Source organism: Cydia strobilella, chromosome 15, assembly GCF_947568885.1.
Source record: "Cydia strobilella chromosome 15, ilCydStro3.1, whole genome shotgun sequence".
In the NCBI taxonomy this organism is placed as follows: Eukaryota; Metazoa; Arthropoda; class Insecta; order Lepidoptera; family Tortricidae; genus Cydia; species Cydia strobilella.
The window spans coordinates 9,360,266-9,375,408 of NC_086055.1; the positions used below are offsets into that span (position 1 = coordinate 9,360,266).

Sequence of the window (15,143 nt, forward strand, 5' to 3'; positions counted from 1 at the left end):
CCCTTGTATAAAGAGCTTTGAGTGCTTTAGACCCGTCAGACTGTCCCATTCTTCCTGGTGTTTGGTCTTAGTAAGGTCTTTGATAGCCGTTGTGATGGTTCCCTGTGAGAGCCCCACGAATGGTTCCGGACCTATAAGGTTGTTTGCAGATCCGGCTCTGGCAAGTTCATCTGCATTTTCATTGCCCATGAATCCCTCGTGCCCTGGGATCCACACACAGTGTGACATTGGCTACTATAAATCTAAACATGACTACATTTAACAAAACTAGGAGACGGAACCCTCAAAACAACGCAATGAAAAGCAGATCAGCCATCTATCAAAACCGGCGCGAACAAAAACTGGGCCCGTGAATAATATCGCTCGGAATTAAATCCGGCGCCATAACGCACATGCGGTGCGACTTCTTATAACTGAGATAGTTGTTTTACAGACTTAGCCCTTTACAGAAACGTCTGTTTTACCTATTAGGTACTAGTACAGATGTGTCATAAGTCGCGGAAATTTAATATTTTTGAAAATTTTTGCAGGAAACAAAAGAAACTTTCATTTAGATTTTTAAAATTTCGATTACTGTACAAAACTATGAGAAGTTTTTGAATGTAACCAAAGTGGAAATTTCGCAATTTAGCTATTATCAATAATAGCTTTGGCTAAATATTGAGATCAACTGCGGGTGACTTGGTACATTTAGGACTAGCATTGAAATGTTTACCTATCAAATGAGATCTAGGTCTGTCCACGTGCAGTGAATGTATATGACGACACGAGACCCCTACATTATCAGATTTGTCCAAATTAGCAAAACACACAACAGCTACTAATACAAACATGTACCTACACTTACATCACACCACTCACACATGTAAACGAAGAGTCAATCGCAACACGTAGCGCCAAATCAGTCTGTCAAGAACTACTTATTTAAATGCTATGAAACAATCGCAACAAGAGACGACAGTGTAGAAATTCAAAAATGCTGGAATAGAGCTAAACCGTCGACCAAACCGGGTAACCTTGGAAATCATTTTAAGGACATACTCGTTGTATTCAATATGCATTACGCGAAAATATCCAACACCGCATCTTAATATATACTCAAAACAATGAACCCCACTTAAATATGACAAATAAGGAAGAGTTTTGGTCGAAAAGTGTCAAGAAAACCAGCAGTGTAGCGGCCACCCCTGACACCGCGGAGTGACATATTCCATCGCAGCCATAAAAAAGCTTTTAGCTACAGTTTGCATGCTAGTTAAGGTATATGTCTATGAGCTCTTAGCAGCCTGAAAGTAAAGATATTATATTTCATTTTCACAGGAATATTCAGTATTCAAGTTTCCAGGTCCCCCGAGCGCACTGCAGCGGCCTCGGTGGAACGTGTACAAATTGTACCACTGCAGGTTGCGCACGTGGCGTACAGAGTATACACAGCAAGAGAGGCTTTTGAATACATTTTCCATGCAGAAAACAAGTATATAACATGGAGAGCGTATAATTAAGAAATGTGTACAAAGGCAAACGAGGCGTATTCTGATTGTAATAACAGGTTAGAATTAGATCTAGATTTGTCATGGATATCAGATCAGTTCAATTTTAAAATTAAATGGCTTCAGCCCATATAAATTAATCGCCCTAATAGTTGCCGACTACTGATAATATTTTTATCATTTAATACAGACCTGCCTCTGTCCTCGCGTACTCTGTGTAATATTGATAGAGTTAATGCGTCAGGCCGGACACGGCCCATATAAATCAATCGCCCTAATAGTTGCCGACTACTGCTAATATTTTTATCATTTTAATACGGACTGCCTCTGTCCTCGCGTACTCTAAGTGTAATATTGATAGAGTAATGCGTCAGGACGGACACGGCCCATATAAATCAATCGCCCTAATAGTTGCCGACTACTGCTAATATTTTTATCTGTATCCATATTAGGCGGTTCTAATTCCCTGATGGACCGATACGACAAGATTTATTGTGTGAAGGATCAATAAATACATGTGTTTAAAGGTAATTATATGTCCGATGGCCAAGGGGAAGGGGAGGGGCATATTCTCCTTGGCGACGCCCTTGAACCTATTTTAAACTTAGATTCAATTCAATTCATACGGGTAAGTGTGGCTGGCTAGCAAGTAGCAAATGTATGAATGAACTCGCAATAAACACGAATCAATGTGTAAACAGGCCCCAATGTGAAGCCCAGCTGCAGTTGCCCCTATACCTTATCTGTATTGACGTTACCCTGGCTCACTTACGGTGAACATAATTAAACTTAGGGGTCCGAATGTATATTAAAATAAGTCGCTCAATGAAATACGTGCCTTAAAGTGTTACCTCCTTCAAATATAATTAAATAACGCCTAGCTCAATACAGTATCTTATTACATTTCTGCGACTCGAATTAATCAAAATTACATTCCAAACTGCTATTGCGCATTAAGATTACAATTACAATATTGGCCCTACAGCCAAAGCGGTTAATCGCAAAGACTTCTAATCCTTTAAATATATTAAAACCAGTTTAAATATTACCTATGGTCGGTATTGTTACAAAGCTTTAGATCAAGTTATAATAGACTAGCTTATAGTAGAGGAAAATACTTGATGAATATACCTAGGAGCCAATTGTATGCAAATCCAGAGTCGCCCGCTGTTGACAATCGTTAAAACTTTATAAATGGTCCTGAAAGACGTTCGAGGAAATTCCCTCCGCTTAATTACGAGTTTCCACTTTCTAATCGATTATTTCTACAACGGTTTTCAAGTCTAATTTGTGACGGGGCGCGTGAAATTTGCAGCTTTTTGATCGCTTAATCCATACTAATATTATAAATGCGAAAGTTTGTCAGTCTGTCTGTCTCCACGCTTAAACCGCTGAACCGAATTAGTTGAAATTCTGTATAGAAATAGTTTGAGTCCCGGAGAAGGACATAGGATAGTTTTTATCCCGAAAATCATTCCTTACGAGGGTGAAAAGCGGGATGGAATTGAGACAATTAATGAATTGCCTGATAATTTGTGTACATATGCTCAAATTGACTATTTCCAGGCGCTATACTTACTTTAGCTGCTGTTACTAAGTCCACGCAGAGGAAGTCGCGGCAAAAGCTAATATAGAAAGAGCAGTTAGCAGTACCGACAATAACTCGAGAACTATGCAGCAGTTTGGATATAATTTTCCAAACAAAGTGGCCTGTTTTCTTAGCTTTGAGTAATATTATATTTCAGTTACTTTTCTCAAACATCGAGCCGATAATTGGCAGGAAGCGACGCAGGATCGGGAAAAGTGGCGTACTCTCGTTTCGGAGACCAAGACCCTGTTTGGGTCGCTAATCTACATTAGTTAGTTAGTTAGTTTCTTAAACATTGTTATTTGATGAACAAGGGAAATTGAAGTTTACATCATGTACCGAATACCGATTGGGTATAGAATCAAAGTTTAAACCACGAGCGTAGTGAGTACTAATGCTACACATATAAAATAATCATCATATTTTTTTTTAAATACAATTCCTAATAGGCAAAATAAATAAATATTTAAGCTCCAAATAGGACTGCCAAGCAAATGACATGTCACATTGCGCTTCCTTCCTCAGTCGGTAAAAAAATTGCGCTTCCATTTCACACTCAATTAAATAGTTATTAGTTTAGGTTCTACTTATAAAGCAACCGTCCTCGTGTAATCTGACTACGAAATGACTACGGAGATCAAAGCGTCGCGACGGCCATAATGTTAGGTAGGCAATTTCTAATTAACCTGTTTAATAACCAAGCTATATTTAATAATTGAAGTAATTTACGAGTTGTGCGGCTCCTTTGATGATAATTGGTCATGCATGAGTGTCAAGATGTTGGAAATTAGAAAATATAGTACATACATGCCATGTGACGTACCAAAGTAGGCCCGCAGTATAAAATATTATATATTTAATAAATATTATTATTTATTGTATTATAAATATCTGGAGACTTGGTTAATTATAAGTTAATTGTCTAACTGCTGATGCGCATAAAGGCAATCGTGACACCATAAATACGATTGATACGGGGTATTTACTATCTAAGTATATTTGTTTGAATGAGTTCCCGACAATGACGACTTGTTTCATTAAAACAAAAATACATGGTACAGTCGACGTAAATATGTTTACATTTTTCGCCGTATTACAAGGGAGTAAGGAGCAATAGTGTAAACATATTTTTGACCTCGACTCTATAATACATACCCCGTATTCAATAATATGTATGTATAGTGTAAAATGGCCTTGGCTGCATGAAATCGAATTTGACACCCATCAAAAAGTTACGTTTTACTGATTACTACTTACTGAACTAAGATCTGTTTTATTATTCCGTAGACTAAAATGACATTTCATGTGTAAGACATGACATTTCTTAGTACCACATATATATAAATATATAATCTTACATGATATTTCTGTAGTTTTCCATATGAATAGGTAATTTATTGCCTAGCATAATACAAAATAATTATGCATTTTTTTACACCATCATTAGTCATAAATGCCATAACTATCATAAGAATTGATAATTCACATGAAAAGAAAAGATAACGGATAAGTACCTAAAATATCCCCAAGCATTGTTAGCAGAAATTACGTCACTATGTTCCCATTTGTTATTTACGATTCCGAGATAAGAAGGTACCTATGTAACAATAGGGCTTAGGCTGTTTCCTGTTAGTAATATGACGTAATGATTGCAAGGAATTCATTCTACGAGAGTCACACAGAGATAAAGGTTCCAATTTGTCTTTTCTATACCCGTAAGTCGACATTGGGGAAACAAATAGCGACTATTTTGATCCTAGCCACAACTATGTCATGGTCGGTTAGGCCACTGTAAATCGCAAGCTGACATTGGGTTCCATTATTCTAACTATCCTCTGTTAATTTTCTTATTGGCCATGTGCGAAGTTGATAGTGGCGGAAATACAAACGCCGCCAACGCACGACGTAATAAAATTATGAACCGTCGTGGGGTGACATCTTGGCAAATAATAAATAGTAAAAGTAGTGCTGTAAGCATTAGGATGTATTTATAAGTCGATAAGCTGATTGATATGATATTGACAACACAACTTTTGTTTTCCAGCGTATTGTGAAAAAGAAAGAAAACTTTCATTTTGACCTATAAAACAGGTTGAAACGTTACTTGCAAAGGGGGATTAATGAGCTTCTTTATAATAACAAATCACGGTATGACACTTTAGTGATCTATAGCCCACTTGATTGATTTGATGGGCTTATAGCCCATGGTATATAATCGCTCAGGTTCCAAGATATTCCAGTTGTTAAAATGTTTCAAAGTGCAGATCATTTCAAAGTTTGTAACTATAGAAGCGACTGGCGTAACGCGAGTTTATTATAGCAATAGAAGTCTTCCGATTGATATGAAATTTTACATCTTATCGTTTGCCCAATATCGCACCCGGATCGGTGGGCCAAATTGCCTACCGAATGAAGACCACAGGTTAGCCGGGGCAGAGGCAGACCAAAAATGAGATGGCAAGACAATCTCGGCGCATTTTGCAGCGACTTTCGGGAGCATGCACCAAACCGTGATGAGAGGCGGAAGAAAAGGAAGGCTTTTGCCCAGCAGTGGGACACAAAATAGGCTATTTAAAAAAACACACACCTTTTCGCTCAGCATGTGGTGCACCCTGGTGGCCTGGTGCCGGCTGCGGTGTAGCTCCAGCTGCAATTCCAGACATCGCTCCTGCCAGTTCACGGATCCCAGCTCGGTGTCCAGCTCCAAATCGAGCGGGTCCACACGGGACTGACCCGCGGGTCTAGAACAAACAAACGGGTTTTTAGAGGACATCAACTGTTTGGTAAATACCTTGGAGGATATAACCAAATGGAGACGCCTTGTCTGTAATTTTCCGTACAAAACAATCTGCCAATTTTTGCGGGGGAGGGGAACGTCAAATGTATACGTAACGTAAAAATTGCCATGTCAGATAAACGTCAGTCCGTATATACAATGCGTATGACCATTGGTCATAGAGTTTCGACAGAGGGGAACGCCTGCTAATGGCAACTCCGTTTGGGTATATCCTCTATATAAGGTAAATACCGCTGTGTCATGGCTTTAAATTGAAATTATACAGTAGCGACAACGACATTCTACCTAGGATGTCGCTGAATGTTATAAGTTGCAAAATACACAGATATGAATTCTTATTTTATTTGAATATTTCATGAATGTGACAGTGAACTGAGTGTGACAGTGAAGTGACACTGAAGTGGAACAGTGAACTGAGTTATTATCAATTTATCAATTTGCGTAAAACAATCCGCAAAAAATAAGTATCCTACTTAAAATAAGTAAATATTAGCAAAACCTTTTTTATCACTTGATAATTTAGCTATAACTGGGACTAAGACGTTCGTATAATATTAGGTACTTACATTTTACATCACATACAATATGAACAATACGTCGAAAAAATACAATGAAATCTAACGGGACTTTATCAAATTGATTCATAGCTTTCCACAACGAGCATATGAAAGTTTTGTCGTTTTTGCAAAATTTATTTATTTTTATATTGTGTGACATTTCTTTGCCGTTATTTTCATTTGATTTCAACGGTGACGTGCGTGTCAACCACATGTCAAAGCTGAACCGGAAGTAGATGACTTATACCTTCGAGACGTCAATACGAGCCAAAAACTATTTATACATTCATTCTTTTACGCGTCAGTTTTCGTTCTATGAATAGAAACAAACAAACAGGCGCTAATATTTAACCAATATTTTTGCTACAGTGCCGTTTATCAAATTACAAAGAAAATAAAAATTTAAAATGTTATGTGTCGATTTTCATTGGGTGTTATGAGGTTTCTGAGCTGCTCAATTTCATAGAAATATACATTTGAGACACGATTTAACACTTATAAAGTTGGTGCCCTAACATTAGTACTGTTATGTTGACATGTAACTGAATACTACCAATAAAATGAATTTCAATATCCACTTTTCTATACAGCTAGTATGGCGACGTAGGTACTTATTTTGGGGCACTTACTCTACGTGTAATGACAAAGATATGTAATATTATGTACGTACCTACTTTAGTAAACACTGCACTTTAATAATTTCTTCATGACTACGACTGTTTTTATAAGTTCAAATCTCCACTCCGGCCTTCACCACTGGAGGGCTTCGTTACTTTTTCTTTATTTTATTTTTATTTTTCTTTATTGGGGAAAAAAACAGACATAAGAAGATAATATAAAACGAAGAGAATGGTTTTTACATTAATAGGTGCAACCTACATCCTGAGACAATTCCCACTAAGATTTATAAATCAAGAGTGTATAAGTGGCATTGTCATCGGATTGAGATACTTTCCTACTTTTAGATTGGTATACTAGATAGGTACTAAACTAATAATATGTGACATCTATTAATTTTTTTTAAGTTCAAATCTATTTTTGTTATTTTTGGTTGAAATGATGTTGATTTTATTTACTGTATTGCATGGAAAAATCTATAAAATGCTTAATAAACATTATGGAACAGTCGCACTTCCCTCAAATGCTCTCAAAAGGATTCGAATCCAGGCCTATTGCCAACTAGGCCAAGGTAAACTGCGTTAATCATATTTGCGCATATTAAAGATAAACACTCATATTTGAATTGTTTTCGCAAATAATATTAATTAAAAAAAGCACGATGCATACCAGACGTAGATATTTAACGCGCCGAATAAAATCTGCAGCGAACCGAAAACCAGATCAACAATTCAAATACAAATGTGTACAATTTGCATCGGGGCAACGTGCGCAATGGAAACGAATTAATACGCAAATTATGCGGACCAATATATATGCTTTACAGACGCATGTAGATATAACCGGTCAAACAAGTTTGTCAGTAGAAAAAGGCGCGAAATTCAAATTTTGGGACGTTAACCCTTCGCGCTTACATTTTTTAAATTTGCCGCTCTTTTCTACTAACGGAAATTGCTTGATAGAGTATACATATTTAGCGATTATGATAAGGCTCTTCTAGAGGCATAATAAAAATACTGAAAGATTTGATGTAAGATGCCTCGATAGCTGAGTTGGACACCTAGTGTTGGTGTGACAGGATGCTGCGATTCAGATACTTTTTGAGACACAAATCCTTGTGTGCTTCAAATTAATTCAAAACGAATTAAAACTTCTAAGCTGCAAGTTACCGATGAGTGATAAAGTTTTGTCCTAATGCAATTATCAACGAACTGCTTAGTTAGACGTTAGTCTTCTGATGAGCTGCATAATATTTAAAAGTGACGTGCTGTAGGCTCGGCTCTCGCGGGCGATATACTGTCGCGGCGCTCCTGTGCTAACTACGCTACTGAGTAGTTCCTACATGGTTATTAATCTTAAAATTAAGATTTTTTAAATATAGGTATTCTGGTCAAATAGCAAATGAGACAGGAATATTTTGCTTATAGTGTTATGAACTCCAAAATATATTAAGGTCATTTAGACTAAATTCAATATCAAAACGGCGCCATCCTATTTTTTGCGCCATGTAGGTGCTTAATGTGCATGACTGGTAACTTTAGACTTAAGAGAGATGAAAACAGTGACATTTTTTAAAGGGATCGCCATTCTGGACAAAAGCTAGCGAAATAAAATATAATATCGTAATAAAAAAACACTAAAAAATACTCTAAATAATATAAACCCAGGGTTTTCGTGGGGTTTTCATTAAAAGGATAATTTAAAAACCAGTTTTAACAAATATCTCCATTTCCCTGGCGTTAGATTACGTCATAAAACTAGACAAGTCCCGACTCAAATAAATCCCGGCGACCACTAAATCTTGCATACGAAAATGAATATAAACCGTCGCATCTGCGGCCGCCCTAAAACTGGAAAGTCGTAAAACATGCAACGATAATCTCTGTTCCAAAATTGATGCAATAAATCCATGCAGTTCATTAATTTAAATTCACAATTTTCCCTACTAGTCATAGTTAAGTAGGTATAAATTGAAACACTAAGTTAAGCTCACCGAAATAAAACTTTAACGGCATGATAATAAGGACTAGGGTAAATGCCACTGAACGAACCATAAGCCTAGGCTTTTATTGGATTACGTCAAATGAGGCTTTATTAATTTCGAACAGCGAAACTAATGCAAAATATAAATCACAGTAGGTACGTCAGGTATTGCTCGTATAACGAAGGAAAATAACGCGTGAAAATTTTAAATAAGTACTTACTTGGAAAAGTTTGACTACACATAGCCTTTTACATAAAAGTTATAATTTGTATTAATTTTATTTGTTCCAATTGTTCCATGGAATATTAGTGAGTGAAAATAAGTAAAACATATTTCAGTAACCCTCCGTAACACCGCACAAGCTTATATGCTGAAAAGTAAAAAAAAAACCGGACAAGTGCAAGTCGGACTCGCCCACCGAGTGTTCCGTACTTTTTAGTATTTGTTGTTATAGCGGCAACAGAAATATATCATCTATGAAAATTTCAACTGTCTAGCTATCACGGTTGATGAGATACAGCCTGGTGACAGACAGACGGACAAAGGAGTCTTAGTAATAGGGTCCCGTTTTTACCCTTTGGGTACAGAACCCTAAAAACGAATCATTATGTTTGAAAATGTTCTTGAGAGCAGTAAATATGACGTAGTACTTCGATTCGGGCGAAGGCAAATTAAAGAATACTGTATATAGGTATATATGTTAAGCCCGAAATAATGATGTCAAAAAATGACTAGATGCAATACACTACAACAGAGCATATTTAATTTTATTCCCGTAACATACATAAATTTACTTAGAATGAAATAAAACATACCTAACCAAGCATTCTTAAAATAGATGGAATAATACACACGAAAGCACAGCAGCATTGTACCTACTAAAGCAGAATAATGGCGAGCATTACTTTAAGTATTTAATTAACATAAGTAGAAACTCTAGAAACGCAATAGGTTGAGTCAGTATGTTCTAGCCGGGGCATTGAACGTGCGTCCGTCCTCGGCGCGACGGCCGTAGTCACCATCAATAGTAGCGGATAAAACAACACACCAAAAGTATCGGATCGCTCTCAAACTAGACGCTACAGTCGCGTTCAAAAGTATTCGGCATAATCTAATAGTACAACATATAGAGACATATATACCTATTTTTGTGTAAAGTTATACTTAGTAGATACTTTTGACGCGTAGTCTGATCCGCTACTTTTGATGCTAACTGTACCGACACTTTACGTCGTGGCCACTCCTTCTTGTTTACATTTGACCACAAAAGTATTGCGTGTACATTCAAAAATATCTGGACACGAACTTCATTCGGCACAAAGTACTTATAATGATATTTCTTCGCAAATAATCTTTATCAAAAAAGAACAGAGTTAACAAAAAAGTTTATAATGTTCTTACTAGACGAGTTACTACAAAAATAAGCAAATCACAATAGGCGTGGCTATAATGTTTAACGAGTTAACTCTATTTCTCCCGAATCCTATCATCAAATCATAACGTAGTTAATGACGATGAGACCAACATTCAAGTACATACGTCCCATTCAAATGAAAAGAGTTTTTCAAATTAGCTAGTCGTGTTAATGAAATAGGTATATACCTATATAGGAGATACCAACGGATTAAAACCCTCTTAATTTTTTAAACCGGATAAAAAGGCATGTACCTAATACTAAGTTTCATTTCATATGAAGGGTACACGGAAGGAACATGTCTAGTCACTTTAGTAACATTTTGAGTAATCGCTGTTTTAAAATTTGGAACCATGTCAGAATGTATGGTAATTCCGTGACCAGGTATTTTTTAACTAAAAAAAAGTTGTGTTACATATATTATACAGTGGTAGCAAACTAATAGTTTATTAGGAGCTCTACATTTTGAGATGAAAATATCATTTTCCGAAAAAAGTGACTAGACCTGTTCTTTCCGTGTACTCTTCATATAATTATGTATGTACCTACTATTCATTACATCATGTACCTAATCCATTACGGATTAAACGGTATCTTTCAATTTTGCATTCGCCCACACAGGTCAAGAGTAGTAATTATCTTACACTACTAATCCTACTGTGAAGTGATCAATTATAGTCGGGGTCAATAGTATAGCCAAAATATAAATAAATTACTTTTTTTTGACACATGACTGCCGGGGCGGAAAGGTTCTTGAACGACAGCCGAGTACCGAAAGAGCGTGGGAAGGCCTCCTACGATATGGACCGACGATCTGGCCGAGATCGCAAGAAACTCAGTGCTTGAACGGTCCACTGGCGATATTTTGGGACAGAAATGTCCAGGATTGAAAATCTTTCCGCTGATATAGGTACTTATATCAGTCGAAATGATATACATCGGGCTATCTCGCACCTTAGGTATTCAGGAGCCACAAAAATGCCTATGTATACAAAATCTTATTATTATGACACTATGGTCATGTTCATATTATTATTCATATAAAGTCGCATCGATATGAGCCTTCGATTGTATAGCAAGCTGAAACATAAACATAAGTTCTCATTCATAAAGTGGCCATGTAATTTTGCGGCTGGGTGTACTTTCAACCAAATATTTTTAGGAGTTTGATATTTTTGCTTCGAGGGCTATTTGATCAAACTAACCTTTACAGTTTCGCCTTTTGTGCTTTACCAGGATTAGAACTTGGGACGGCGGTCTGGAACCTGGGCTTATCAAGCTAGCGAGTTTGATATGCAGATAAATATAATAGTGGTCGTCAAGCAATCAATAATTTAAATAAACTACCAGCTATCGTATGTTTACCTATATGCATAAAATTAATGTATTAATAATGTTCATGCCAAACAAATCAAAATGCCACCTAAAGGTTAATAAGTTGTGCATAACATTATGCAAAACTTCACCTCTGTGAACTGCGAACGATTGCACCAAAATCAATTGACTTCTAAGACGAACTTAATTAACGACTGCAACTGCATCCACTTAGTTTAAGAAATTGAAAAGATACAAGCAAAAAGCAACTTTACAAATGTCGATCACGGTTTAAAATCAAATAGCAAATTGTCAAGTAAAAGGGCAAAGTTGAATGCCGTCACTTTACGAAGCTCATTTGATAAATAAAACTAACCTGTTAGCGCAATTTGCACCATCCTACTAACCCGGGGTCAAATTGTACTGGTAACCATGGTAACTCCAGGTTTAACCGGTTAACCCCGGGTTAGTTATTGGTGCAAGTGGCGCTTAGTAAAACTGGTTTTGGTTGACAAATATTTTAAGTAGTATGTTATCGAACTAAGTATAAAGTATTTAAAGAATGGAAGAGGTTTGGTTTGGACGCTTCTTGACTACATACGCGATTGGGCCATTGACTAGGCAGAAAACAACTGTTTAATTCATTCTAAACCTGCTACTGCATTGCGTTTAATTACATTATAATTAGAACTCGTAATAGTACAAATTTTATTGTTTTTTAAGAATTGAAGTTACTTGTTTCTAGCTCCTCTTCCTTTGAAATATTAATAAAATATTAACTGCTCTCAGTTTACTTTAGCGAACTCTGAATACGAATAGGTATCTATATGTCACCTTATGTAAGTACTGATATATCATATACTTTATTAGACAAGTAATATTTTTAAACGGGGGTTCGAAAACTGCTTTAAGGATATCAAAACCCCGTCGTACGGTTATAATAGAAAAATTAATTTTATTAGCTAAGATTCATTATAGGAAAAAATGGGAACACCTTTTCAGGCCTAAGAAATGTTCTAAGTAATTAATTGCTTTACTGAATACCTGCACATTGCACAACTCACCTAGGCGGCGGCGGCGGCGGATCTCTCGACCTCCGCGGCATCAACCTCGGGCTGTTCGGCGTGCTGGCCGAGTGCCCTGCGCCGCTGTGGTCGCTGAACCGCGCCAGCGGGTCGAACAGCTGCGACAGCCGCCGCGACCGTTCCTCAGACATTCTACCACACAACACTATATCACATCACGAGTATCACGACACTACACCACCACTGTCAAAACACTAATGACTATTTCGAACGGAACGGACGCGGAAGCGCCATCTGACGCTTACGCAGGATTTGGCGCGCAATCGCGGCCATCTTGATTTTCACAGCTTAATGTGCCTTTGCGCCGTATTTAGAACGCTGAAAAAGAAAGAAGATTAGTTGACGTGTGGCTAGGTGAGGAATTAGTCAAAGGTGAGGCAATTAGCCTTTGAAAGCGCCAAACATGTCGACACGGGTATTATGAATTGCGGTTAATATATTTGTCGGCGGACTAGACTGGCTTCTACATAGTGGTTAAGAGTCCCCGGCAAGCTCGGACGAATTTCACCTTCCCGTACAAACGAAGTTTCGTTCTCATTTCAAAACTACGTGTTGGATTGGAATGAAACTTTGGACATACAATGACATGAGGTTTGTAATTAGTTTTTATAGCTCTAGTAAGTATATAAAACAAACGAAATAGAGCAAAAACAAGTTTTGTATGAAAAACTAAGATTCGCTCTATTTTTTTTACTATTGTATCTGAACCTACATAAACTAATTACAGACCTAGATATACCTTATCCTATTGTAAATACAAAGTTTCAGAGCAATCTAGCTAGTCGTATTAAAATGAGAGCGTAACTACGTTTGTATGGAGAACCGAGCATGCCGGGGACTCTTAAATGTTGTAAATTGGACAGTAAAATTGTAATTAAACGCGTTTTATTGACCTATGATACAGATTGGTACTTAATATTTCATGTCATAAACAAAACTAAGGTTTTTAAAAGTAGTGATATGTACATATACAGAGTTCAGTCTGACTAATTTGAATACTTTGCTCTTACGTACCTAACCCAAATATATTCAGTCTAATGATTAATGATCAGGGGGCCTACCGCAAAAACCGAAATTCGCAAATTGCGGGGATCTTTCTATTTTACTCTCATTAAGACTTAATTATAGTGACAGAGGAAAATGCCCGCAATTGACGAACTTCGATTTTCGCGGTTATAGCCCAGTTCGTATATTATACCTATTTCGTTTCACGCTAACAAAAATGAGTACGCTAGTTTCTAAAACCAATACGACAACATTTATACAAGATCTCAACAATCCATTACGAAATAGAAGAACATATAACAGGTTAAAATACCATATAATATTCAACAATGTCCTTTTTTTTTGAGAATACATTGTGATTAAAGAAGTTTTTTTTAGATTTGTAAACGAATGCAAAGCTTTTTCATTCATTTGTATCAATCTACATTCACATTAGTTTTCCACAAACCATGCTCGTTATATCGTCCTATAAAACTATTTTCGTTGTCGCTATTCAGATGTATTGCCGGACGAAATTTGTCTCAGCCTCAGATTACCGGATGTTGCGAAGAAACGCTATAATAGATACCAAAACCACAGACTAAATTGTAAGCGGAGTTTGGTTATTATGTTCTCTCGTGAAAATAATAATATTATTTTTAAAGTAACTGGAAATAATCCTGGAGAAGATTGTACCTACTTGATCACTCGATATTATTCTACAGTTACTAATAAAGCATATTGTCATGAAAAGGTATCAGCAAAATTTCATTAGAAACCAGAGGCTGTCTGTTGGTCTATTAAAAGCGAAATAGTGACTAAAAATATTCACTTTTCGGTTCAAGAGTGCAAAGTTTTGTTTCTCTCGAAGGCTAATAGAGAGTTGTATTTTGAATATCCGACTATCTAACAAAACACAACAAAAGATATAAAACTGATGTTACATTAGCGATAATGTCCCAGTGCACTGGTTGGCAACAGCATCTATGAATTTTCCTTGTAAAAATAAGTTAATTACATAAATACCTACACTACAGAGCCCTGACTTAGCAGTCTATTAGTTTTCTGTTCTGCGGCAGACACAATGTTTTATTAACTAATTTAAATGTTGGCTTGGCTTTAGGAAACAGCTGAGTGCAATATATAGTCATACTTGTTATGAACAAAATGCTGCACTTCATGATAAAAGCAAGCCGCTCTGCACAGTGATAGTAGGAACCAAACTGAGCGATTTGACCCGCAGCAGCGGCAGTTTCACCCCTTAGGAACAGAGATGGCGCCACTTCTTTAAAAAATATTTCAAAAAATTCTA

General features: G+C 36.7%; 2 protein-coding genes across 2 annotated transcripts in view; both read right to left on the reverse strand.

The window, feature by feature from the left end:
- Positions 1-15,143, reverse strand: part of LOC134748027 (uncharacterized protein CG43867) — a 425,760-nt gene that overhangs the window by 308,609 nt on the left and 102,008 nt on the right. Inside the window, exons 3-4 of the mRNA XM_063682745.1 lie at positions 12,827-13,165; positions 5,666-5,819 (exon numbers count right to left, since the gene is read on the reverse strand). Of these exons, the coding sequence (XP_063538815.1) occupies positions 5,666-5,819; positions 12,827-12,978 (306 nt within the window). The 5' untranslated portion in view covers positions 12,979-13,165. The remainder of the gene's footprint in view (positions 1-5,665; positions 5,820-12,826; positions 13,166-15,143) is intronic.
- Positions 1-15,143, reverse strand: part of LOC134748026 (uncharacterized) — a 150,805-nt gene that overhangs the window by 121,329 nt on the left and 14,333 nt on the right. The window lies entirely within an intron of this gene.